This window comes from Oryctolagus cuniculus, chromosome 3, assembly GCF_964237555.1.
Source record: "Oryctolagus cuniculus chromosome 3, mOryCun1.1, whole genome shotgun sequence".
NCBI lineage: Eukaryota > Metazoa > Chordata > Mammalia > Lagomorpha > Leporidae > Oryctolagus > Oryctolagus cuniculus.
The window spans coordinates 17035931-17063244 of record NC_091434.1 but is presented as its reverse complement, the minus strand read 5'-3'; the positions used below and the strand labels follow the sequence as shown (position 1 = coordinate 17063244).

General features: G+C 52.0%; 2 protein-coding genes across 4 annotated transcripts in view; both read right to left on the bottom strand.

The window, feature by feature from the left end:
- The window catches only part of PAX3 (paired box 3), a 104797-nt gene extending 100681 nt beyond the window's left edge, over positions 1–4116 (bottom strand). For 2 of the 3 annotated variants that reach the window (XM_017343154.3, XM_002712497.5), the window contains exons 1-3: positions 3567–4116; positions 2167–2402; positions 759–888 (exon numbers count right to left, since the gene is read on the bottom strand). In XM_017343154.3, coding sequence (XP_017198643.1) covers positions 759–888; positions 2167–2402; positions 3567–3651 — 451 coding nt within the window. In that variant the 5' untranslated portion in view covers positions 3652–4116. The remainder of the gene's footprint in view (positions 1–758; positions 889–2166; positions 2403–3566) is intronic. The other variant, XM_017343155.3, reaches the window with a different exon arrangement.
- Positions 4117–22290: 18174 nt separating this feature from the next.
- RNF228 (ring finger protein 228) lies at positions 22291–25899 on the bottom strand. Its single transcript, XM_051849124.2, has 2 exons — positions 25559–25899; positions 22291–25100 (listed from the first exon to the last, which is right to left on the bottom strand). Exon 2 carries the CDS (start codon positions 24983–24985, stop codon positions 23978–23980), a length of 1008 nt encoding a protein of 335 aa, XP_051705084.2. The 5' UTR covers positions 24986–25100; positions 25559–25899; the 3' UTR covers positions 22291–23977.
- Positions 25900–27314: the final 1415 nt, after the last annotated feature.

Below are 27314 nucleotides of genomic sequence, written 5' to 3'. Positions count from 1 at the left end.
TGTGTGCCCTCTGCCTCTGCACCTGAGGCCCCGGCTCCGCGGGTCGCAACAAGGGAAGGAGACCCCAGCGGACCTGTTCCCTACAACCCAACTTCTTTGGAGGCTCTAAAAGGGTTTCAGTTTCAACAGCAGGATCGTTTCCTATTGTTAAAAAAAAAAAAAATCAAAAGGAAAAATGCACTCTCCCCCATTTATTTTTTCCAGATCCCAGTCTGGTAAACAAATCCAAGTTCTGAAATATATCGTTCTCGAAGAGGGAAAAAGGGAGTTTCCTTTTAATTAAAAACAAACTCGCCCGCGCGCCCGCGCGCTGGCCCTGCGCTCGCCGCCTTTTCCTTCCGCCTCCTCCAGGCTGCTGGGGGGCGCCGCATGATCCCGGGGACTCTCTGGGAAAATCGAGGCTGTTTACCGAAGCTTCCCTCCCGGGGCGCAAACGGCTCTGCCCCGTCTCCTTCGGTTGGGGCTACCAAAGCGGTTGCTTCTCTTTATAAGGAAACATCAATATTAATCAACGCTGTTGCCTCCTCAACAGAAACGCTCTTGGGGGAGATCGCAGCCTTCGCCCTCTGGGACAAGCAGCTCACCCCTCGCTGCAAAAAACGCCAAGGACGCCTGGTTTGTAACTATGTCAGGGCCTTGGCAGGGGCCACCTCTTCACGGCTTGGGTAGATAGTTGGGATGATAATGGCTCCGCGGACCCGCCGCGATTAAAGTGGACTGACGGTCACGCCTGGGGCAGAAGCTAACGGGCCTGGTACCTGAGGGCACGGTGTTCCGATCACAGACCGCGTCTTTGAGCAGTTTGTCTCGGATTTCCCAGCTGAACATGCCCGGGTTCTCTCTTTTGTATTCCTCGATTTTCTTCTCCACGTCAGGCGTTGTCACCTGCTTTAAGAGAACAGGCGGGCGTTGGTACCCGGTAGTCAGGGCCAGCCGCGCTCGGTCGCCTCCCCGCCTGTTGGAATGCTCATCCTGCATCCTCTGGGAAGGTTCCCCTTCGTTAACAAAAGGACCCCAACTCTCTGAGGCGCTAGACTTTAGAAAGGGCCAGACAGGAAAACACTCCAACCACCTCCCCTTCACCTCCCCACAGTTGGAGAATTAGGATAAATTAAGAATGATCATAACATCTTGGGTATGGAGATTGTACTGTCCCATCCTTGGAAATTAAGACAACGCCTTACAGAGAATCCGTAGGAAAACGAAACTAAAAAAGGAGTGCTTGAAAGGGAAACTGAAAAATCAAGTTAGGTCTGCAACTTGTGTCTCTCTAAAGGGGCGCAAGATTCTTAGCTCAAGTGAACAGCAGAATAAAATGTCAGAGCTAAGTATCTTTTGGGGAAAAAAAAAAAAGAGGATAACACGTGTGGATAATTTCAGAGATTTCTCCCTCCCCCAAAGAATTTCCAAAGACCTTTAGGGAGGTTGCGAGGGTGTCTCGGTAGGGAGGAGAAAAGGGGAGGGCGTTTGGAAACAGCAGGTTTACCAGAACCCTTTAGATTTTGCCCTGTGGCAATTAGAGAGTCACGTAGACCTTTCCCTAAATTCAGAAGAAAAGACAGACCCTATGCTGTCTCCTCCCATTCAACGGTGAGCCAGGGTTGACTTGGCTTTTTAAAAGGGAGCCAGAATAATTTAAGGGTAGCAAAAAACTGCTTTTTAAAAACGAAGTCATAGGTTCATCACCAAGAAAACTCCAGGAAAACGATTTGCACTCCCGGAGCCGAGGGCGGAAGTTGGGAGAGAAACTATCAGAAAACCAAAAGCGGGCTCCTCGGAATCCTTCGGAACAGGAGTGTGCGATGGGCCAGGGCTGGGAATACACTCTGAGAAGAAATACGCAACAGGTGGACGCATGCAGATTGCAGGCTTTAGGGGTTCGTCTGTTAGCATAATTTGATGAGGATTCCAAGGTTCCCGGGTAGTTTTAAAAATGCGTTCTCCCCTTTGCAGAAAGGCATTAGCGTGTGTCAAGGATTTTCGGGCTCTGGGAGCAACCGAATCCCCCGCACCCCCACCCCAATTCCTCACGCGTACGCACGGGCGCACACAGACGCCGCTCTACAGACTTGGAAAAAGAAAGCCCACAGAGCAACCCTTGCTCCCAGTCCGCTTTTCCCCAACGCAGGGGACCGGGAGGCGGCAGGGCCGGGCCCACGCCCTCACCTTGGGCTTGCTGCCACCGATGGCGCCCGGACGGATGGAGCCGGTCTCCTGGTACCTGCACAGGATCTTCGAGACGCAGCCGTGGGACACGCGCAGCTGGCGCGAGATGACGCAGGGCCGGATGCCGTGGTGGGCCATCTCCACGATTTTGTGGCGGATGTGGTTGGGCAGCGGCCTGCCGTTGATAAATACACCACCGAGCTGGTTGACTCGTCCCTGGCCCAGCGGGGTGGACACTGGGAGAAAAGAGAGGCAAAAAAATCATTCTGGGAGAAGAGGAGGCAGCCAGAAAGACAAACTCACTTCGTTTCTCACTCTCCCGGCCAATCCACACGTTACAGCCTGGCGCAGACTCCCAGCCTCAGACCTTCCTAAAATCACACGTGTTCAAATAATTAGGCAGAATCTTGTGTGAAGACAGCAATCGGGACAAGATAACTCCCCGGAGAACCTGTCTTTCCTTTGGGTCCAAGGGGTCTTGGCATTTTAGAGCAAGACCCCGAGGCTGCTAGGTGTCGATCCAGAAACCTCCGTGGCCGAGAGAGGCTCCTGCAGGCCCTAGCTTTGGTGGCCTCCGCTCCCTGAGGCACTGGGGCCCGCTGACAGCCCTTGGGGATTTCGGCTGCTGCAGCCCAGAGTCCCAGAGGGACTCCAGAGAGCGCAATCACCTGTTACGCCTTACCACAGAGACTGCGCCGGGCAGGCCTCCAGGCGCGCTCTGGGTGTGACCTGCTACTCTGGACCGAGGGCCAAGGGTACAGCCAGAATCCCCGCTCCGGCGCGCAAACCTCGGCAGCGCCTCGGAAGAGCTCCGACTTGCAAAGCTTTCTGCCCCTCCGCCCGCGAGTCCCAGAAATCCGCGGCCGACTGAAAGTTGGTTCCCAGTCAAGGGACAGAAACTTCACGATGCCACTTGGGATAAACCGAACTCTGACTGATTCGTGAATACTAAAAATGCCAGTGTCAACGGCCGGCAGAGCATTAGCCAATCCCAACTTTGCACGGCGAAGAAATTCTTCCCGCACTAACCAGAGTTTCACGAAAGCGGGTGCAGCCGGGACAATTTTGAGGCGACTCTGGCTGGACAGAAGGCATAGAAGTCGCTTCTAGGGCCCAGAAGCCGTTTCACTCCTTCCCCACCACGACATTTCCAAAACAACGCTGCAAAGTGGACCCGGCCTGGTGCAGGCCTGGCCGCCAAGCTCCGCAGGGCTTGGCCGAGGGCAGCCCCGCGCGGGGTTCGCAGAGAGAAAAGCGCCCGCAGTGCTACCACTTCTTGGGGTGGGGAGTGTCCGGGGCCCTGGCGCCCTGGGCGCGCCGCGGGGGCCGGTGGAGACCTAGAAGGGATGGAGCGGTCGATCCCAGGCCGGGATCCGGCCGGCGCACGGGCCCTCCCTTACCTTCCAGCGGGAACCCGCTGCGCGGGTAGTTCTGCCCCGGCCCGGGCCGCATCATCCTGGGCACAGCGCCGGCCAGTGTGGTCATCCTGGGGGCAGCTTCGCTCGGAAATTATATCCAGGTGAAGACGAAACAGCAAGGCGAGCGGAGCGCGGGTGACCCTCGGGAACTCTCCGCAGCGTGAAAAGCCCCTCCCCAAAAAAGGCTGGAGAGAGAGAGAGAGGGAGGGACGCGGGGAGGGGGGCGGCTGCTCGCTCTTGGTCCAGAGGCTCGGGATGGAACCCGGGAAAGGGGCGGGCGGCGAGGCCCCAGAGTCCAGGATCCCGAGCCCAGGGCGGAAAAGTTTGCTGAGAGTCAGGGCGAACGGCCCCGCGGCTGGGGGCGCTGGAAAGGGGGCTCAGAGCTCCACGAGGAGTCGGAGAGGGGTGGGGTGGGTGTGAGGCAGGAGCGCGGCCTGAGTCTCCTCCCGTCGTGACACCGAGTGCGGGGATTCGGGCTCGGGAGCATTTATTAGTTCTTTCACCCAAAGCTTGGTCAGGAGCCCTGAGCTGCGATTGGCCGACGGGGAGACCGTCCCGGGTGGCGGAGACACGCGCTGATTGGGCGACAGCGGCCACTTTCTCTTCCCATCCCTGGCGGTGCCGAGGCCTGCACCGGCCCGGAGAGGAACCTGCGCTGCGCCCCTTCCCCGGGAGAGAAGGGTGGACCCGTGCAAACCGGGAGAGGCAGCCCGAGGGTGACGGCAGTCTGGGCGGGTGGAGAGGGGATCTCTGTCCGCCTCCTTCTGCGAATGTCCCTCTCTCTCCTTGACTTGCTATTTATCGGTCTCTTTCCGTGTCTCTGCGTGTGTCTTTCTCTTACTCTACTCCTCATTCTGTCTCTGTGTCTGCCTTTCTCTCGCTCCCTCGTTTTTCATTTTCGTGGCTTGCAGCCGCTGGAGGAAACACAGTTCCAATGAGATGGCACCGGCTTTCCTTCCCGGGCTCAGCGTCCGGCAGCCTAGGCCGGTCACGGGTTCTCCCAGTGGGGTTCCTCTCAGGAGGAGTCCCGGGACTATTACTAACCTGCTTTTGTCTTCTTACTTTGAGGGCGGGTTGGCGCAGAGAACCAGGGGCTAGGCCCCAGGATGTGTTAGTTGAAGGTTAGGGATGGATTGGGGGGGGGGGGGGGGGGAGGCGGGGAGAAAATCGTTCTCCTCTCCCTGATTTGAAAACTGCTCTTGGAAGCCCGGGGCTCGCAATGCAGAGGTCTAGATCTCCGATGCAGAGATGCGCCTATATGTTAAAGTTTTGCCCGGCTGCAGCGTTTGTTCTCAGGAATTTATTATGGCATTCAGACGAAACTGCTGGAAAAATAAAAGGAGCGGGGGTCTTGGCTAGGAGCTGAAGTGTCCCCAGCAGGATGTGACGCCAGGAGTGTTGTAAAGACTGTCTGTCCTCAGAGAAGGTAGCATTGTGCATAGCCTTTTATTTATAACTTGGTAAGTGCCAGCGAACTGGCCTCCTTGACACCCCCGAGTGCCAGCCCCGCGCTCTGCACTGCGCTTTATTCGCTTGAGTCTATTCAGGGACTGTCACTCTGGGGCCGGGAGGTATTCAGGGCCTTAATCAATCAAAAGGATGAGAATCGGGCAGGTTTTTCCCTTTGAAATAAAGGAAACAATGACTTCTGGGCTTCAAGTTCCCCCTTTTGCGGAGTTCTCCACCCCTCTCTCTGTCCCTCCTTCCCCCGCCTCCCTTGACAGTTTTGACATGAACTCGGGCCCCCAACCCTACTTCTCCAACTCCTAATTAAGGCAAACTCAGAAGATGGTGTGTGTGTGTGTGTGCGCGCGCGCGCGCGGAGGAGGGGGGTGGGGAGAGTGGAACTGCTCAACAGGTCACACGTTAGTCATTTAAAAACCCTCTCCAAGTGGAGCAAACAGACCAGCGTTGGTCCGCTCCCCTGACGTCAAAAGGCTTGGTTGGCTCTCGAGCAGCTGAAACAGGCCCCTGGAGACTTCAGAAAATGCCTGAAACCTTCCCTCCCACCCATTGCTGGGGAGGGAGTGCAGAGAAGGGGGAGGCAATTCGCATTCATTGTACAAAGTCAAGAAGTTGCTTAAAATGAAGCTCTGTTTAACCTGGTTTTACATGAAATTATTCAACTGTCAAGGGGGAAAAAAGTTCTCATTTCCTTCCTGAGGACTGGGGATCACCAAATACAGCATTTTGGATGCTAGGCTTTTCCCAAGTTTTCTGCCTCCCAAGGGTTGAATGGAGCCCACAGAGCACTGGCTGGGGTTCCCAGTACTGTTGGGGAAGGGAGGTATTTCCAGAACTTGTTAAGAGGCAAATGTAGGCTTACCTCTCAGCTGAAAAGAACCCCAGACCTGCACGTGCCTGGGCAGTCGCTCAGTGTGTGTGTGTGTGTGTGTGTGTGTGTGTGTGTGAGTGGCTGAAGAACGTCTGGGGCTGAGTCTTATTTGTTCTTGAACCAAGGATGGGTATCCCGGAGCTTTCCCGCCAGCTCCTCTTTGCCTTGGAAGCCGGCAGATCTGGGAAGAGATGTGCTTACTGCAGACCACAGGCAGGAGAGCCGGCTGGACCCTGGAACGGAGATTCTACTGCTTGAGTTGTGTCTCCAGTGCCTATGAGTGCTGGTGCAGTAGCACTCACAAACTCGTGCCACTTGCTATGAAATGGTACAAATGTTGGCCACCAGCACCTTGGCAGCTTGGGAGCCTGAAGCTCCAAGGTCAGAAGGTGACCTATTTTTGTGTCTTTCCAGGGCCTCTCCACTGCCCAGTTCTCTGAGGTCTATATGGACTCCCAGACTCCAAGGAGAGACTGGTGGGCACCCTTGGGATCTGCACTGCTGGTCCATTTGCATTTCTAAATGCCCTGGGAGTTCAAGATCCCTGTGGCTGGTATCTCCTAAGTCCTACGTACACTGTTGGTCGAGGCTACCCATCAATAGCACCAACCCACTGACAGATCAAACCAGACCCCAGAGCCTGGGACTCTGAAGAACTACATGCAACAGATTGCCAGAGGATCAGCTAATTCCTGACTTCACAGACTGGTTTTGAAGGACGACACAGCCTGGTTCCACACTCTCAGCTGTCCCTTTGCCTCTGAGGCGTGCTCACCCACCCTTAATTCTCGCCAAAGTCTCTGAGGAAGCAGAAACCACTCTGCCTCCAATTCTCTGCAGCTGGAGGTCTCCACCCTGTCCACTTTTCCTGTCAGGAGCCTGAGTAACCCTTGAGGTCCTGCGCCGAATCTGGCTGCAATGCAGACACTAATTGGCAGCGACCATGCTTGCAAGGCAAGGGCCAGAGGCATGCAGCCCTAGACCCACGTTTGGGAGGAAGCGTGATTTCCACGGGCTGACAAATTACCCAGACAGCATCCCTGAAAGTCCCTAAGACAGTTTTTGTGAACCAGCAGGGCATCCACCTGCTTTATCGGTGGACATGCAAAATGAAACCGGAGCTTTGAGAGCAACAGACACTTTTGACAAAGGAAGGAAGGGAGGGAGGAAGGAAGGAATAAATAAATAAAGAAATTAAGAAATAAGGAAATTAAGATAAGAAAGAAAGAAGGAAAGAAAGAGAGAAAGAAAAAAGAGAGAGAGAAGAAAGGAAGGAAGGAAGGAAGGAAGGAAGGAAGGAAGGAAGGAAGGAAGGAAGGGAGGGAGGGAGGGAGGGAGGGAGGAAGGAAACTTGGTGCTGCCCCCTCTCCTCCTCTGCTCCCAGTTGCTGTGACATCTCAGGTAAACTAGATCACGATCTATCTGGCTATGCAGGCCTGGGTGGAGCACGCCTCGATGGAAGGCACGTCCTCCAGCTGGTTTCCACGTAAGCATCTGTAAACCCAGTTAGGTGGGCTTCTGCCAGAGTCCCACAACTCTGGCCAGCGCCTTTCATGGCCCCTGAGCTGATGGTGCCCCTGAGAAATGACCTCACTTCCAGCCAGACACTAGTCTTAAAAACAAACCATGATCCATGCAAAATAATGTCTCTGACCTTGTGTGTGTGTGTGTGTGTGTGTCTGTCTGTCTGTCTGTGTGTGGTGGGGAGAGGTGGTGGTGTCTGCCACCCAGGCCTTTCCCCCACCACCCCCGCAGGAAGGCCGAGCTCCGACAGGTTGGCGTGGTCGGGTATGGACTTGACACGGATGTAGTTAACTGCAGGTTGGGCAGCGCTGAGAACCCCACCATCCCACAACCAGGGTGCCTCGCTGGCGGGGAGGTTCCGGATCCCAAGCCTCCTGGCCGGAAGCGAGGATAACGGGTTGGTGAATGCGCGGGTTAAACCCGTGGCCCAGCGCAGCCAACGCCTCGGCGACCGTCACCAGGCCCCCCGCAGTTATTTGTCAAAAGCATTGGCGCCGCTATTCTCCCGGACGGAAAATCAGTCGGGATGAGCTCGGATTTGGGAGTGGATGAGGATCTGGACGCTGCATTGAAATGCGGTGCGGGTCAGCCTCAATGGGTTTGCCCCTGCCGTGCCCCTGTGACGGAGGCAGCCGCCAGGGAACGTGCGAGCCGGTTCCCAATAAAAAACATATGGTTTGTGGGAAGAAAGGAAGGAGGAAGAAAAAAGCAAAGGGAGAGAGAAGGGAGAGGAAGAAGAAAGATGTAAGAAAAAAATATTTGAAAGGCAGTGAGGGAGGGAGAGAACGAAATATAGAAACTTGCCTTCTGTGGATGTTTGTGTCTAAAAATCATTTGTAAGCAAACAAGGCAAGCAAGATGCCAGAGCCCGGTTCTGCAAGAGGAAAGACCTCTTTGAAAAATAGAATAAGTCCTCTATATTGTTAAAATAATGTTCTGGCTAACTCGGGAGGAATTTGATATTTGAAAGAGAAACCTGCATCTGCGGTGGCTGTGCGTACGCACGCACGTGCCTGGGCAGTCGCTCAGTATGTGTGTGTGTGTGTGTGTGTGTGTGCAGGTGGGCAAAGGTAAGGGGCCCTAGCCAGAGGACTGACTGGTCATGGAGCAGCTTGGCCTTTGGGGAGGTGGGAAAATTGATTTGTGCAAAGGCCGGAGCGTCTGAGATGGTGCGACAGCAGAGCTGGGGAACAGAATGAAGAAAGCGGAGAGGGGTCTGTTTATCCTGCGAGCAAAAGGTAGGCAAATAACCACTTCCCCAGGGAATCTGAGCACACGGAACCGGGACGGTGACTGCTTGGGCAGCCTCCCGGGGAAGCAGCGGGTTGCTGCGCCAACCGGTGTTCGGGTAGAATCAGCCCAGGCCTCTGCTGCGGCTCCACGGGGCCCTAGCGCCGGAGCCGCATAGTGCGTGCTGCCTGCGTTTCTCAGCCTGGATCCCTTCCCAGCCCCGCAGGAAGTTTCTTCCGGAGCTAGATTTCAGCAGGAGGGACTGGGGAGGGGGTTCCGCTAGGATCGAGAACAACTGGGAGACGAGGGTTCAAACTTAGGCTTTTCCCGCTGAGCTTGGAGCCGGGGCACCGTGGAGTCGCGCGAGCCCAAGGCGGCGGACGGCGAGTGAGCCCAGCATCCGCGGTCCTATTTAAAAGCGCGCCTGGAGCCAGAGGCTGCGCAGCCAACCGAGCGGAGTAAACGCAACAGGTGGAAGAGGCCGGGATTTCCAGGAGCCAAGCCAGGCGCGATCTGGCCGCAACCCTGGAGGGCGCGGGCGGGGGGCTGGAGGAAGACTTTAGGAGCCTTGGTGCGCCCACCTGCCCCCTGGAGACCTTGGTCCCTAGCAAGGCGGCCCGGAGAGCGCCTCACGCACAAACCGGGGAACAGGCAAGGGGCCCGACTTGGGACACATGCTCTCCTGACCCTTCACCCTTCTAAAAGCGGTGTGTGTGTGTGTGTGTGTGTGTGTGTGTGTTAGTGGGTGGAGTGGAGAAGAAAGAGAAAAAAGAAGGTGGGGGTGGGGGACGGGAGGCAAGATCTCAACCAAAACAGGACGCCTCAGCCCTTTGAATCTCTAGACACAACTGGCATTGAGTTCCCTCCTAGGAAGACCTTAAACTTTATTCTTTGTCTCCACCAGGAAATCAGTTGGTTAAATAGTTTCTTTTCCCCAGATGAACATATAAGCCAGTTGTAGGTTTTGGGGCGAGGGGATGACTTTGGTTTGGAAGCTTGGAAATGGCAGAATCGTGAGGAGAAACCTTAAAAACACGAAAAATTCTAGGACGCCGAAACCTATCTGAAGGAGCCGGCGAGGTACAGCGATGTGGTTGGAGGGAGCACCGGGCGGAAATGCCCTAACCGACCGCGGGCCCGGAGCAGTCTCGCCGAAAGCCCCTTGGACAGCCAGCGCACGGCGCAACCTTCGGTTCTCGCTCCTTTGCCCCGGAAGACCCCGTAAGGGGCATCCCCGCCCCCCAGGACCCCAGCACCCAGTCGGGGCCAGGAGTTAAGACAAGTAGCCCCAAGAGGAACGAGCTTCAGAGAGCCTTTCTTCTTTTCTAAACGAAATCTAATACTATCTGGCTGCAAAAATATATATCACCGGCCTTGAGTCTGAAAGATTAACATTTGGATATGCAGGAAACGTAATCTGCATGGCTAATTGATTCCCAGCGTATCAGTTTAAAGGATAAAGATCGATATCTGCATGATGGATATTGTATTAATAGGGACATAAATAAAGGCCAAAGAGTCGTTACCGAAACCTTTGAAGCCGCGGCCCGGTTCTCGGGCCCTCCACCGGGCCGCCCCCACCTCCCGACCACCAGCCCCTGCTGGGCCGGAGGCACTCGCTCTTCTCCTTGGTGGGGGAGTCTACGGTTGAAACTGGGGTCTATTTCAGTACCCCGCGGAGGCTCAACGGAGAGGTTGCGCTCCACTCCCCCCCACCACCCCGCCCCGACCTGGGCAGCAGGTGGACGGTGAGGCGGGAAGAGAGAGTGATGTTTTGTCAAAAAGGTACCACTCCCGGATATTCAGAAATACAGACATGAATGGGCCCGGGAGTAGATTTTCAGCCTTCTCGGAAGGTGCCTGGCCTTGTGGACTCAGAGCCTGCTATGCTTTTCATCTCCCCACGGGGCACGGACGGAAGCTCTGGCCAAACCCGGGATCGGTGATCTGGGCTCCTCCATAAGCGTCAACGGTTAGCAGAACCGGGGGGCGCAGGTGGAAGCGTGCGGGCTGGAGAGTGGACACCCGCCAGACCCAGAAGTATCCGTTGTGAGGAGAAGGCCCGCCGAGAGGGGTGGATGCAGGAGAGCTGGGGAGGGGATGAGCCTGGCAGACTGCGGGGCGAAGGAGCCGGGAGAGGTACATGTGAACCAAAGGAGAACGCAGCAGCCTGTGGATTGCCAATTAGTCTTGGGTCCCAGTGGCTGCCTCCACCGCGGAGCCCGAGATGCCGAGGGAATTTTCCAAATGCAAATAAATCACCATTCGCGCTCCCCCTCCTCCATTAATTAAGAAGGACGTTTCGACAAAACGGGCGTAATCTTTATTAATTACGCAGCCCTCAGTGCGGCGCCGTTCGCATCCATCACGCCCAAAGCGGAAAGTGCAAGGGCGGGGACTGGGGTGGGGGGGACGGGGGGCGCCTAATCTTTTCCCAGAGTGCGTTTGCAAAAGGAGCCAAGGTGCCGGCTTCTTTCTTTCTGGCTCTCGGTGTAGAGGCGGTCAGAGGAGACGCAGCTCGCGGGACTGCTCGTGGAGGCCTCTGCAGCGCGTCCTCCCGCCAGCGCTGAGAGCCTCTAACGCACCTGCAAATGTCCCCCCACTCACGCGATCCCCTATTTGGGCACGCGTGCGTTTACACACACACCCAGAGAGAGAGAGAGAGAGAGAAAGAGAGAGAGAAAGAGAGAAACTCGCACCCTGTGCGAACACATCCCACAGTGTATTCCCTCCGCTTGTCCCTCTCCGGCCCACACAGCTCCAGCCCCCTTGCTTCCCCTTGGAACGCTCCAAAGTGGAGGCTGACAAGACTCGATTGTCCGAGGCTCAAATCCCGGCTGAGCAGCCATCTGGGGAGATTGAATTTATCCCTGGGGCGAGGCGGCCGGCGGAGGCTGAAAACCTAGTCCAGTCGGCCGAGGACTACCCGGAAAACTGCCCAAAGGGTTCTGCGGTGCGGCAGATCTTAGAAGCTGTCCAGGCGGCCTCCTCCCAGTCGCCAACGGCACAGCGCACCAGCGCACTGCGCAGGTGCGTGTGTTGGGGGTCGGGGCACACGTTCAGTTTTGGGCGGAGAGCCTCGGTGTTGCGAGAGGGAAAGCTGCTGGAGGTAAGGGGGAGTGTAAATGCAGATTGCAGCGGGCACCCCCTCCGTCCTCTCATCTGCGGGAGGCAGGGACCCGGAGCAGATGTCCCAGGCACTACCCTTTCCAACCCGACAAGGTCTGGCCTCTCATCCTGAGCTTCCTCTCTACCCCTACCTCACTCACCCAAAATTACCCTGGCAGATCGTGGGTTCTCTGTGACCAGAGCCTGACCCATCTGAGAATCCTCCACTCGAACCCCTAAAGGATATTCTACCGGATTTAAGAAAGGCAAACAAAGTGGGGGGAGATGGGGGAAACTCATTTCAGGGCCCAAGCCCAACAGGGCAGTGCCGTCTCAGACCGTAGCAGAGCAGGTGGGAGCTGCGCAAGTGAGCGAGAATCAGATCCCGAAGGACACTGAGCCGCCTTCTGGCTGACTGTCCTGAATTTAAACGCAATTGTAATAGCGGAGTCAAGTCTGGCGTCGGAGGTTGCGTCCTCCGCCATCGCTGCCGTAAAGGACTGCCCCTTGCGTCTTGTGTGCGCTTGACTGGAGGGCCTATGGAGCGTCCCCAAGAGGCGGAAAGTCGAGTCTCGAAAGCTGAGCTCTCTCCAGAACTGCTGAGCCCTGTCGTGCAGCCTTGAAGACCCGGCGGCCTATGGAGAAGCCTGCGTTGCTGTGCTGCATTGGGCACAGAGCAGACAGGTGCGTGGGCTAGCCTGAAACCAACACCCTCAGGGCTCTGGCAGCGTCGGAAGCACCGCCCTCTTCCCTACCCTTCCCTGTTGCCACAGCTCAGCACACCCCAGTGCCCAGAGTTCTTCGTCAAGCATTCATTCATTCCTTCACCACCTCTCTAAGTTTTCATCAAGGGCTCAGGCTCATCTGCTCTCAGGTCACTTAACAAACGAGTCACCTGATTACTTTATCTAACTCCTCCTCCCCTGCTAGGTGGTCAGACTGACCTGTCTCCAGGCTTCTCCCCTAAGTCGACTGCAGTGCTGGCTCATGGTTTTTCATTCTGTCCACTGAAACGTATGGGCTTCGATTAAGTGCTATTCCAAGTGCTGCGGCTACATTGCTAAGTCAGTAAACCAAATAAACCATAGTGGCAGAAAACCATCCATCAATGATTGTTACCAGGAGAAGGGTTGTAGGACTTGGACTCAACTCTGGGTGGCAGTCAGAGGTGGACTGGTATGTATGGCTGCGGTATGGGTGAGGGCGTTCTTATTTAGCCAGGGAGGTGTGCCCAGGCTCTGCAGAGATAGTTTCTTGCAAAGAAGGGAGTGGAAAGCAGCATTCCCTAAAGGCAGGACAAGAGCAAAAGAAGGGAGTGAAGGAGCCAAGTTTCTCCGACACCTGCAACCCCTGTACTATGCACCCAGCAGCCTGAGGTGCTGGCAAATTGGGTGGGCCCTGGGTACCAAAACACACCGATATGTTTTGCATGGAAAGAGGTGGCTGCTGGGTCCTTTTGGGGCCAGATATTCCTCCCAAGATTCCTCCCTATCTTCCGCTCTGGCTAGTGGAGGGCAGACAGGAGTACTGAACACTCCTTCCAACAAACTTATGCTTTCTTGAGCTCTGTCCCTCCCTCAGCCTCCTGGAGTAAAGTAGATGTCATTGTTGGCCAGAGAGGCTTGAGGCTACCAAATTTCCTCCTTTCCTGTGGTTATAGCTTAAAAATCCAGGGCTGAAAATAGCATTTTTATTGGATAGAAAATGAAGGCTTGCCTTCAATCCATGTCCATCCTCTCCTGGATCTGCCTTGTTAGTCCCCAAAGGAGGAGACTCCCTCCAAGGCTGGGGAACTGTTGGGCAAGTTGAAGGCACTGTGTTTATTCCTTCTGGGTTATTCCTGACACCTGTTATCATGGGAGGTGGCAGAGTGAGGGGGACTCTTCCTCCCAGAGCATCCAGAAGTGCCCAAGATCCTGAAGAAACATCTTTCATTGGCTGGTGGTTTTGTGAGATAAATAGAAATGGAACCAGCAAGGACATTCAGGAGAGAATATCTTCACAAGTTATTGATATGAAGGCTTTGAGAATATGTTTGAATAACTTCAACATTTGGGACCAAGATATGGAATGGATGTAGAGGCAACAGATCACTATGCAGAAACACTGCTCAGCTAGAGAGTGATTGTTTCTTGTTTCAGAAACTGTTGATCAAACAAAGCCCCAACATACCTCAGAGCAGTTTAGGAGGGGATTGAAACAGAAAAGTGTAGCTATAGAAGAAGGGGAGAGGGTCTATATGGAAAGAAAATCACCATGACATCTCCAGACTCATGCTGTCTATCTCCAAAGCAGAAACCCCCTCCCCCACCGTGATAACAGACACCAGAGATCCACCTTTGAACAAGGTCTCATTTGTTGATCAGTGTGTGTATGCTCCACTTTTCAAGTTGTGGAAGAAGCCTCAATTTCAGAAGAGTGAATTGTGGTTTCTCTGGGGGAGGATAACAAGGAGGACAGGGACCAGACCCTGGGACACTGAGGAGCCAAGGAGCTAGTCACATTGATAGGCAGAAATTAAAGAAGTTTTCTGAGCTTAAAAAGGCAGGGAAATAGTCTCAGAATGTTTGGGTTTAGAGATAGAATAAGAAAAAAGAAAAAGAAAACTCAGAGAAAGGATTTCTCCAAACTGAAAAGGGACAGACTTCAAATACTAGAACACCCCTCTACGATATTTCTGATGACTTGAACCCTAACTGATGCCTCATAAATCAAGGTGAGTTGATACTGGGCAGCCTTGGGTGAGTCCTTTTGATTTGAAGAACACATTTGCACTGAGAGAAGAAATCTAAACTTTTTACTCTTCTAGAATATGTCAAGGAGATACTTGTATATTTGGAGGAAGCAAGAGCTAGGGTATTGAAATTAGGAAGAAGATATTAGATGGGAAAATACTATAGTTACAGTCCTACTATGTGCTAGACCCTTGTACCTCATATTGCCTTAAGAATAATTCTGTTTGGTTTGCTACCAAGGTTTTAAAATTTATTTATTTTAAAAATAATGTGGAGATTGGACCTTGCCAGCACAAACATTGTAGACAACAAAGTCATGAGAGTAAGTGTGGTTGTGAACAAAGTGAACACTTGAAAAAATCCTCTAAAAAAATAGAGGCTATGGACGTGTTAGGGCAGAAGGCTCGAAGAAAGGAGCACTCCCTTTGCACCAAGCTGCCAAACACTCTCACATGGCAGCTGTCCTGGTCTCTGTCCTGTGAATCAGACCATTCTATCTGACTTCATCAAGGTAGTCAATGTCCTAGAATTGGCACATTGAGAGCTCAGAGAGCCTGGTTTTCCTAGGTCCAGTGGTATGGGTTCTCCACCCAGCAAGCTGAACAAACTGTCTCAGGAGTCTTGTGGAAATTAGGATGTGGTGACAGTGCTTAACAATGGTGGTGAATTATACTACTAGTAGCATATATTTATTGAATGCTTAGTTCATGTTGGCACTGTTCTCAGTATATTATAAAGATTCACTTATTCCAACAACTGAGTTTTGAGAGTGAGAGAGGGCTCCCATTCACTGGTTCACTCTCCCAAACACCCACTAAGTCTCCCACCTCCAGCCAAGAACTAAATCCAGGTGTCCTAAGTGGGTGGCAGGGATTCAACTGCTAAGCCATCACCTGCTGCCTCCCAAGGTATACATGAACATGAAGCTGAAATCATGAGTTGAGGGAGATCAGAATTGAACCCTGGCACTCGGATATGGAAATAGGAGATGCAGTTGTCAATAGCAAGTATCACAGGGTCAAAGCCTGCCTCAGTGCTAGGATTTAAATTCAGGTCTAAGTCATGTTGTCAGTGGGTTCAGCAGAAAGCCCTAATTTTCATCATTGAGATCAGACCCAGTAGGAATAACATTTGAAACCTACCTAAATTCTCCACCTCTCACTGTTTGCCTTGTTCCAACTCTAAGTAAATTTCAACAGCACTTGGTTACCTTTAATTTTTCTGCTAGGCACCGACCTACCTTGTTCTGACAGAAAAGAATTTGGAATTGAATTCTGCCTCAATTCCCCTTTGAAACACATTCAATTATATAATCCTACTTTTAAATGTTTGTTTTTTGTTTTTCTCCCAGGGAGATTCATTGGTCTCTATTTTCCGGTTGAAGAACCTGAAACACTTTAGCATCATCCCTGATGCTAATTTGGGCGGGACAAGCCATGGTAGGCGGGGAATATTTGCAAAGAGAACTCCAGCTTCGCGTAGTCCCCTAGCTGTAGCGGTTACGCTCTAGGTCTGCAAGGCGGAATCCTCCCGGCGTCCCGAGGAACCTCTGTGGAGTGCGCCTGCCTCCTGGAGATGTCGTGGAAGGTCTAGGGTAAGGACAGAGCGACTGCGGAAGCCGGTTTTGGGACCCTGGGCGGGAGCATGCAAGCGCGGCTCTTTGGTACGAGCTGGGAGGAATTTACAAACGGAACCCCCAAGACTCCCAGGGTGTTTGCAATAGAAACCCCACGCTTGGTGGTGTCAGGGGCACACCGACTCGTCTGGCCCCTCCACACCTCCGGGAGCGGGGGAGGGGGGGTGGGGGGGTGGGCGGGGGGGATGGGGAATGGGAAACTCTGGGTTCAGGGAGCGTTTTAGGGAGCCGCTGGGGGCTGGGATTTGCGAATCCCTGCTGGGGGGCCCAAAGCTCGGGACACACCTCGGGGGCCTTGAACGCGACTGCCTGCGGCGTGCGTGCCGCTGCGGCCGCCGCGCTGCTCCTAACCTACTTATTTGGGGCATCTGTACCGCTTTTAACAGCAGACCGGAGCGCGAAGGTGGCAGGTGGGCGCTGGCAGCCGCCCGTGGGGCAGGCAGGGGTGTAAAATCACCATTTGGTCTAACATAACGCCCGTCACACCCTGAAATCAGGAGGATGAGGATCAGATTCCGTACAAAGACGAAACAAAAACAAATAAGCTAAGCAGAGATGTTGATCGGGTGGATACCGGGACTGCCTTTTCCCGCCCTGCGCACCAGCCAGGTGCGCTGCGGCCCGTGTCCTTGTCCTTAGATTTCTCCCTGCCTTTCTGGTCTCAAGCCCACAGTTAACTGGGCTGGGAAATGGGACGAAGGGGACAATCTAAGAGTCATCGGCCCAAGGGAGAGGAGATCGCTGAACATACCCTGGGTTGTGACCAGCGTGGAAGGCCGCGAGGTTGAGGGAGCCGGCGCCAACCCAGGCTGAGGGTTCCACGAAGCCGACCTCAGAGCCGCGCCCAGGGTTCCAGAGGCTGTCCTGCCCCCAGCCCCCGGCCGTCGTTGTGGTCCCATGAGCCCCGTGTTCCCCGCAGAATCCCTGAGCTCAGCGGACGCCACGCACCCGCGCCCAAACCGACAGAAATCCAGGCGAACTCCAGTCGCACACTCACCGCAGGCAGCTCCGCCTCCCAGCAAATCCATTGACACCTGGATCCGAGAGCATGGAATTAATTTGCACGCTGAACGGCTACTCCGAAGGGTCTTTTAAAAGCATTTAACGGCTCTCCTAGGGAGCGTTTGAGAACACGACAATGCGCGCTGGATCTGCTCTAGCGCGCGCACCTGTTGGCGACCTGCAAACTAGTTGGGAGTTCCTCTTCGGCTGCCAGGGGCGACCCTTTGTTCATTTAACCTCCAGACTTTCGTGGTTACTCACATGACTGCCAGCAAATCCCCACGTTGTCACCAGATTTTGATCAGATTCTTCGAACATGGAAAACACCTCTTTTGCAGGGGCTAGGAAAGCCCTCAGAAATGGCTTAGGATGGGGAAGGCGCAGCCTCACCCTGCCCATGACAGAAAAGATCACAGCTTGCCAAATGAGGTCAGACATACTGCATGCATGTATGGAAGATTACCCTGTACCCCGTGAACATGCACGATTATTAAATGGTAATAAAATAACTTTTTTAGTGGTTGAGGAAATAGAAAAGCTAACCTGGTTTGATCTTCCACACTGAGTATGTGTATTGAGTTATCACACTGTACCCCACAAATATGTACAATTAAAAATTTTCAAAAAAATTTAAAAAATTAAAGAGAGATACAAATAATTAGTTAACTTTCTGGGAATGCAAAAGCAATAGGAGTGTGAATGAGATAGAGAGACCCACCTTCCTTTGGTTTTCCAAAGTATGGCCACTTCCAAAATGGAAGCATTGTCACCGGATCTCCTAATGAGTTTCAGAGAAAACGCACCTGGCGGCATTTAGTTCATTAAACTGAGATTAGGGAGACATTCGTAGTTCAATAAAATGGTTGTGAAATATAATGGCCCTCATTTTAGTCACTCAGTAGAACAACCGAGGGTGCCTTTTAAAGACATGGATACACTTCTCCCTGGAGATGGAGCAATTAAATATGTGGTCTCTAGGGACAGGAGGGGTGCTTCCATATTTGTTTTTTTAAGCCTCTCGTTATCCTAACTTGTAACCCAGGCTAAGGACATCCTTGAGGCTCATGTCAGGAAACAAATTTGCTGTGTGTGAATTCTATAAGAAATGGCCTCTGAATACAAGTCATCGGCTTGCAGAGCTTGACTCCTCTCACTCCCAGTCTCTCCCAGGAAATAACTGATTCTTGCTGGGAGACCAAAACTATAGTGAGAAGCAACTTGCACTCTACAATTGGATTACAAAATATTTTTAAATGTGCACTGTAGATATAAAAGTATTTTTATATATTGGAGACCATACAGCAGACCATACATTACCAAGATTCTTTGAAATCATAGCTGTTAAAATAAAGGCATTCTATTCTTTCAGTAACAAAACACTTTCTCTTCTGTTCATTTCGTGGTGTATAATATTAAGAGCTGGAGAATTTTTTTTTTTTTTTTTGCATTTCTTCTCACTTCAACATCCACAAAAACCCCATGGAGATGTGGTCTTTCTTTCTTTTTTTCTTTTTAAGATTTATTGATTCATTAGAAAGGCAGAGGCAGAGAGAGAGAGAGAGAGGGAGAGAAAGAGAGAGAGAGAGAGGTCTTCCATCCGGTGGTTCACTCTCCAAATGGCCACAACAGCCAAAGTTGAGCTGATCTGAAGCTAGGAGCCAGGAGCTTCTTCTGGGTCTCCCAAGTAGGTGCAGGGGACCAAGGACATAAGCCATCTTCTACTGCTTTCCCAGGCCATAGTAAAGAGCTGGATTGGAAATGGAGCAGCCGGAACTCAAACCGATGCCTAAATGGGACTCTGGCACTGCAGGCAGTGGCTTTACTGTCACAGGGCCAGCCCCAGAGATGTGGTATTTCTAAACTATGGATGATCCAATTTTAAATGCAAGTACAACATTTTTTTCCCCTAAAGGAAGTGTACACATTATTCCTCAACTTCCTCTTGGAAACTGGACATTAAGCATTATTCCCCAAATATATCTTGTAATTAGCAATGATTGTGAATTTATCAGAGAAATTTTCTTCTCAGGCATATTTTAGGTTTTCATAAGAGAACAGAAGCCTTTGAATTAAATTGGCAGAAGCAATGCTAATATTTCATATTACAAAGTTTATCTTGTGGACAATCAGAAGAAATTTAGCAACAAGTAAATACAATCCTTTCCACTCTTTCTTCATTGCTCTAAGTTCAAACCAAATCCTAAAATTCATTTCAAAATAATTATTATGGTAAATATCAGCTCTTCCTAGGGAAAAAAAACCCCTTGGTGTGTAATATATGTACAATAACAGCACATGATTTCAAAGAGAAAAAAATACAAACACATATTAAGCAAGAATTCAATTCATTGCTCATGATACTCAATAATCTTTATATAGCAGCAGAAATGTAAAATATGAAAATTAGCTACTGGAAATTAAGAGAGGACATCAGTTGGGTCACAAGATAAAGAGATATTACTCAGCTATTGGGATCAACAAAATTATCAAATGTATGAAGAATGTTTTATTAAAATGAAAACATTGAAGAGTTGATACATCAGAGTGACAAAACTGAAAACAACTAATCTCATTCTTAATATGGGCAGTTCCATTGCAATAATGCTTTTCCAACTATGCTGCTACTGTCTTTGAAGTGGATAGTGCAGACATGTTTATAGAGATACTTTAGACTGTCACCATGCAACTCATGAACGGATGCATAACTTATGTTTGATGTGCACTCTGCTTGCAGTTGCATTTCTTGTTCAGCCATGTGTCTAGTCAAGGACTATCAGCTCTAGCATCATCTCCTGAAGAGGCCTTGCATCTAGACAAGGTTCTTTGCTTCTCTCAAGGAACATCCAGAAAGTGAGTAAGCCTTGTATAAACCAACTCTAATAAAGTTTTCTGTTTGCAGTCAAAAACCTTTTCTGTTACCATTAAAATGCATAAAAACCCAAAAAGCAATTACAATGCAGAAATGTTGACAATGGAAACCAAGTGTTCTTTACTCTTCCTAGAGTTCTCTCTCACTGACTATCATGCAGTAACTTTGATTTTTCTCAAAGTTCAAAGTGCTTGTCCTGGAAATTGTTTCTTCACCTTTTAAAAATCTTTATGAAATAGGGAAAACCACCATCCCCAGGGACTCAGGAGTTACTCAGTAGTAGTGTGAGTCTGGGGAGCCAAGTTCCCTAGGTTCCCAGGGTTTCCCTTTAACAGCTTCAACAGAGTATCCAGCACTTACTATGTGTGAGGAAAGGACAGAGTGGATGAGCAGGTTTCTGTCCTTATCTCCTTATGTACACACTCTGATTGCAGCTTGAAAGGAAGGAAGGAAGGAAGGAAGGAAGGAAGGAAGGAAGGAAGGAAGACCACTGCAGATAGCTGTGTTAAGAAGAAAGTAAAACTGAAATCTGTATCAACCAGGAACAGAGTGGTCAGGGCAGACTTCTCTGGGGAGGTGACATTAGACTCTTGGAGACCTGAATGAAAACAAGGCTATAGGCCTACATGGGGTTTTAATTCCCTAAGTACTTTTATCCAACCTCTTCTCAGATGTGCAATCCTGACATCAACTCCATGAGGTACATGAGGCTGAAACCTTTTCTCTCCATTTTATAAATGAGGAGCTGGAGGTTCAAAGAGGTTAAATGACTTCCCAAGTAGAGAAAGAGGCCAATATGCAGATTGGCATCTCCTGGCTGCAAATACCAGTAGTTAGATCCCAAACCCTGTGTGCTTTCTGCAAGTGAATGCTGTTACCTTTGGTCCTCACCTGCATAATGGCTGTCTTTCACCTGCAATTTAGACTGTAAAGAAGCATGATGATAATGTTTACCTGCAGCCCCAGAACCTAGGCAGAACCTGAGCTGGGAGACTCCGAGTTCTCCAGGCAGGTGGAACCAGTGACTTTACTGGTAGTTCTCACTCATAAGTTGGGATGTGTCCAGGATTGAATCAAGAGTTCCAAGAAGATGAAAATTGTCATGGGAAAGGAGAAAAGCACTCCACTGGAACTAGTAGCCCTCCAGACAACCTATTGATTATTTCAACAATTATGTCTTCTTCAATGCCTGCTTCATCTCAGGTGTTGGTATGCCAGGTCTTTCCACATTAAATAGGAGTTATTTAAGTCAAATCTGTAGAATGGGACACATGAATACTAGAGAACCATAAAAACCAGACATATGCATTTCATGGCTCCATCCTGCCACTCAATTCTTGGTAAGAAAGTCCAAAATTAGTGATAAAGCAAGGTCACCCAAGGTTGGGGGAACCTCTCCATGATTAGGTACTGAGCTATTACCTGCATCTATTTAATTTTTAAAGGATCCTAACAAATTTGTCATGGTAAGAAATTTGTGCAATACATGAAAGAAGCAAAATGTGACTTTTATGGTGAGTGTTAACAATTCAAAGATTTTTTCTCATTCATGAGGAATAATTTAGGTTGGTATACTTCTGTGGAAAATAGACTCTGTAAGAAGCAAGTTGGGTCCCAAGGAACTTTAGACAGACTTCTCGGTGGCCAGTTCAAGAAAATTAAATAATAAACATATGTGTGCACATGGTTACATACAAATGCCAAGTTCTGATATTATAATGCAATATATCATACATATTCTATATATTTACATATGTATAATATATACCCATATATATGTGTACATGCACTGTGCATTTAAATAGTTGTGTGAATGTAAACAAACACCAGCAATGGGGGTGAAAGAAAAGAGTGAGTAAAAGATAAAAATGAATATAGAAGTAACGCAAGATTTTGGAGTTTCAAACAAACAATCTCTGAAGCATAATTCTTAGTGTGAGGAATCCCAAAACATTTCATAGAAACCAAGAACAGAGTCTGACAACAGATTTTAGCTGTAGTGAGTATTCTAGTGGCAGTCACTTCTCCTTTCAGAATACCACAACAGCTCTTACCGGGTCTACAGGGACTCCTATTAAACACTACCAATAATTCCATGAAGTGATCCTCTTAGTAGTGGATGTTCCCATGTGTGAGATTTCTCTCAGCCCCACTCAAAATATGAAATTGGAACTTGGATGGAGATGTGTTTAAGGAACAGAAGTACTGTACAAATAACTGGAAACAATTTCACTATGAAATAAACATCAACAAAAAGGTTTTTCTATAAATAATTCCTTTTTATTATTAAGACAATGCAGACATATAGCACATCATATTGTAGTTCCTATATTAGCAGCCACACCACTTATCATGGGCCAATAAATTACTTCACTCCTAGGATAGATACAAATGCTCCATTCAAGTTCAGTTAATAGAATAGTGTCAAGATATCATGCAGCTGGCTTGCATAAATACACAAGGAATAACAACACACCCTCAGCATCTTCTGTGATGTTTAAGCATGAAAACTTTGTCTTATTCCAAGCTTCAAGATTGGAATAAAGAATGTTTTCATATAAAATACATTTGGAAGATATTTTTCTTTCTCTAAAAAAGGCATCTAATCCACCTGCCACACGCATTTGTGGTTCATCTTTTTAGTTACAAAATCATATCCTTTTTCATATCACATGACCAGATGCAAACATTTTGGTGATTCCAACAACATCACACACCTAAATTCAAGATAATATTTTTTTCTTGTAAATGTACACTATTATATCCTCATAGTCAAAGCAGACTTGTCAGTTTCGTCTTTGGGCACTATTTAATATTTTATCCTATAACTGAATACTGTGTAAAATCTTGAACAATTACCAACATACCATTATCTTCTACTCCTTGTTTCGAAATGCATTTGGACTGGAGGTATGGGAGAAACGTCATTGCTTATCAAACAACTCTTCTGGAAAACTCAATGCATAAGATTTTCTAGAATTAAATATTCGAAAATGGGCTATTTTAAATGAAACAAAAAAGTCGAGGAAAGCCTACGGTGGATATTCTGTGTGAATAGCTTTCAATATCTTCCAGGTGGGGGCAACAGTCAGTCAGTTTTGAGAAAAGGGAAAACAGGCTTTTCAAGCTCCCTGAGTCCAGTTACAGAAGATGAAATGACTTCCAAGCAGTGGCTTCGTGCATAAACCCGCCACCAGCTTCCAGGAGTTGGGACTTCTGGGCTCTGCTCACACAGCCGGCCCTGGGCGGGCGGCAGAATGCACCGACACGCTCGGGCCGCGCCCCTGCACCGCGCCGTGGCCGGCGGCCCCGACAAGCACGCGCGCTGCGCATCTGCCCAATCCCGCACAGATGCGGCCGGCGGCGCTTCCAGCCGCCGCGCCCTCACGGCCGCGCTGTGCCCGCGCCCAGCGTGCGTTGCTTTCAGTACCCAGGACTGGGTACTGGCACGGCGGGGAAGCAGGGAAAGGTTTCCCTCACGTGTAGGACTCGTGCATTCTTCCTCTGGGAGAGTCAAGTTCATTCACAACGGCGGCAGACGCGAGCGCGCGCGCACCTGAGCCCTAAAGGAAACTCCTAAATCCCAGCCCCTAGAAAACCAGTTTTCCGCAGGCGCAGCGGGAGTCCCACTGCCTTTTTTCTGCAAATCCTGGGACTCTGGGAAGGGATCGCCGCGCACTCTGGCGAGGATGGGAGTGGTGCATGACGCAGGGGCCGATCTCACACAGTTTGGGCGTCTCCTTGGTTTCCCTCTTTGGCCCAGGGCTGAGCAGGTCGAGTGTGGAGAACCCGAGGGGACGAAAAACCCGGGCTTCGCAGGGGTCGGGAGGGTGTGTGCGCCCTGAGGGGGCCCGCACGCAGACACGGAGAGGCTCTGGCGCACCCGGCCAGAGGCTCCCTTCTCTCGGGCCGTGCGGGCTCCAGGGGCAGGCGAGAGACCCGGGGCGCTGTCCGCTACGTGTCGCTCCTCCGCGCGCCGCCGGGAGCCGCCGCCGCCCGCGCCCTCGGGCCGCCGCTTCCCGCAGAGCCGGCGGCCGCGCCCTCGGGCCGGTACTTGAGCCAGCAGATGACCCAGGTGACAACGACTGAGAAGAGCGCCAGGATGCTGGCCACTGACAGACAAATGGGTCCCACGGGGGAGGGCGAGGGCGTCCCGGACGCCGGGCCCGTGCCAGGCGTCGTTCCTGCCCCGGGGGATCCCCCGCCGCCGCCGCCTCCCCCGCCGTAGTGGTTGACGAAGATGAGGCCGGTGAAGAGCAGCACCACCATGGAGAGGAAGGAGAAAACCACGCACACGCAGCCGGCGGTGAGCGCGGCTCGCTTGCAGTTCTGGCAGCTCTCGTAGGCGCCCGGGGCGCGCAGGCCAGTGCGGGCGCGAGGCTCGGGAGCCGCGTCCTCGGCGGGCGGCTCGGGCTGCGGGGCTGCGGCGGGCGGCGCGGCGGCGGCTGCGGGCGCGGGGCGGCGCGCAGGCAGCGGCGGCAGTCGGTCTTGGGGCAGCGGGTCTTGCGCGGCGCGCAGGGCCAGCGGGAAGGCCTCGGCGAGCTTGGTGTTGTTGGGCAGGCCGTGCACGCGGCTGTCGGGCAGCGGCGTGCGGTGACGGCACACAGGGCACGCGATGGCGCCGGGAGGGCCGTGCCAGGGTGGCGGGCGCGGTGGACGCTCAGGCGCAGCGCTGGCGGCGGCGGCGCGGAGCTGCAGCTGGCTCAGGCACTCCTGGCAGAAGGTGTGCAGGCACGCCAGCAGTTTGGGCGCGCGCCGGTCCGCGTCGAAGTAGTTGTAGCAGATTTTGCACTCGTAGTCTTCGAGCGGAGGGAGGCCGGGGGCCGTCGCGGCAGCTTGCCGGACTCCCTGGTCCCCGCCGTCCCGTACTCCCAGCGCGGTGCCCCCGGCTCCCGCCCGGCTCCCGGGGCTGCTGCTCGGGCTCTGTTCGCTGCCGCCGCTGTGGCTCGCCGGCGCTGCCATGGCATGATCCGCCCCTCATCGGGGGGCAAGGTGAGCGCCTTCCTCCCCCGGCGCAGCTGCCTCGGCTCCGGGCAGGGAGGAGGCGCTTCTGCCTCCCCCCTCCGACTGTTGTCGCCTGGCGGGGGAGGCACCGCTGGCTGGGCCGGGCGGGGGCGCAGTGGCGACCGCCTCCCACTCGCGTCCCCGCACCCCACCCTCCCCCGGCGCGGGAGCTTCGGTCCCTCCCAGTCCCCGGGCGTCTCTCCGCTGTCCCCCTCGGCCCCTTCCAGGTAGCTATCCTGGCAGCTTCGGATACTGGGTTTTGTTGGAGCCGGAATTGGGGTTGAGGGCGGCAGGGAGGCAGAGAGGCGGTGCGGACCCGGGGTTTGGGGCGCGGCTGCTTCGAGAGGTTACGTTTCGCCTGTGCAGCGTCCCCTCCCACGGGGTGGTGGTGGGAAACTGGGTCCTGCTTTCTCGAAACCCTTCCCTCTTTCTGCACACCACTCCCGCCCCGCGTTGTTGTTTATCCTGCTCTGTCCGGGGCCGGGTCCCCCGGCGGCGCGGCCTCGTCTCCCCCCACCAGCCAGAGCTCACCGGTGATGTAATGCGGGACCCGCGCAGGGAGAGGAGGTAGCGGCCTCAGCAGACTGGCAGCAGCGGCTCCTGCCCTTCGTGAAAACCGTGATCTCATTTCTCCGTCCGAGGGCGAAAGCCAATAATCACCAAGCAGTTTACGCTCTGCGCTTTTATTAGCAGATCCCAGGCAGCCCTGCAGCGCGCCTCTCGGGTGGAAGTGGAGAGGTGGCATTTTTCCCTTCAGCGTTTGGAGGAAATGTTGGAGTGGAGCTGAACAGTCCCCCTTTGCCCCCTCTGGCGTTCTGCTTCTTGAGATGTAAGGAGGCATGCCACACAGACTCGTGGCAGGTCTGGCTCTATTCCTGTCGCTGCCCACAGCGGACGAGCTAGCTGTTTCCCTGGAGGAGGCAAAGTTGTCAAACAGGTTCACAGAATTTCCAAAGTCCTACCTTAACCTCACCCCTGGCACCGCTTGTTTTCTTTGCCTAAACTCTGCTCCAAATGTAGGTAGCAGAAAACTCCGTAACAGAGGGCAGATCTGGATGTTATCAAAACTGGTGCAAAGTCAGCTGGGCGGGTTGGGGAAAAATAAAACTTCTTGGAGGGGCTGTTGGCAGGATGCAGGAGTGGGGAGTTGGGGCCCATCTGAGAGGCAGTTTTCACATATTCCTAACCAGAAACCCTGTTCCCTTGTTCTCCAGGTTTGGCTTCACCATATGAAGAGAGATGAACCCTCCCCCCACGAGAAAGGGGGAGAGGATGGCTTTAGAAGATTCTGGATTCCCTGGAGATGCAGATGTCTCACTCTGTGCAAAATCTCTGCAGATGGCAGCAGGATGCCCCAGGGAGTGTTTTTGAGAAGAACGAACAAAAGAGAAGCTAGCAGAAGGAAAAGGAAGATGGGAAGAAGGAAACCAGCCAACACATAAAGTACAGACAAGAGGTGGAGAGAGGACTTGTCATAAGTAACATACGTTCCTATGATATTTGAAATTAGATTTGTGTTACTTTATATGCATAGTGAATGTGATATGTGCCTTTTTTTTTTAATCTGCAGAGAGAGAGAGAGAGAAACTCTCACCTTCACTTGTTCACTCCCCAAATGCCCACAACGGCTAGGGCTGGGCCAGATGAAAGCCAGGAGCCAAGAACTCTGTATGAGCTTCCCATGGGTGGCAGGCACCCACACACTTGAGCCATAACCTACGGTTTCCCAGGGTATACATTAAGAGGAAGCTGAAATAAAAATGGGGAGCCTCCTCCTCCTCCTACCCCCACTCCTCCTCCTCCTCCTCCTCTTCTTCTTCTTCTTCTTTTATTTATTTATTTATTTGAAAGGCAGAGTTACAGAGAGGTAGAGGCAGAGAGACAAAGAGAGATCTTCCACATGCTGGTTCACTCCCAGGATGGCCACAATGGCCGGAGCTGCACCAATCTGAAGCCAGGAGCCAGGAGCTTCTTCCTGATCTCCCACGTGGGTGTAGGGGCCCAAGGACATGGGACATCTTCTACTGCTTTCCCAGGCCATAGCAGAGACTGGATCAGAAGTAGGACAGCCAGGACTTGAACCAGTGCCCATAGGGGATGCTGGCACTATAGGCTTTACCCGCTATGCCACAGTGCCTGCCCCAGGACCCAACTTCTTGAGTCATCACCATTGCCTCCTACATTCTACATTATCAGGAAACTGGAATCAGGAGCCAGAGCCAGGTATCGAATCCAGGCACTCTGATTTAGATCATGAGTTCCTAATGGGCATCTTAACTGCTAGGCC

What these genes read in the sequence shown, in the direction of transcription:
- RNF228 (XM_051849124.2), bottom strand. Translation starts at nt 24,985, where the DNA reads ATGGCAGCGCCGGCGAGCCACAGCGGCGGCAGCGAACAGAGCCCGAGC.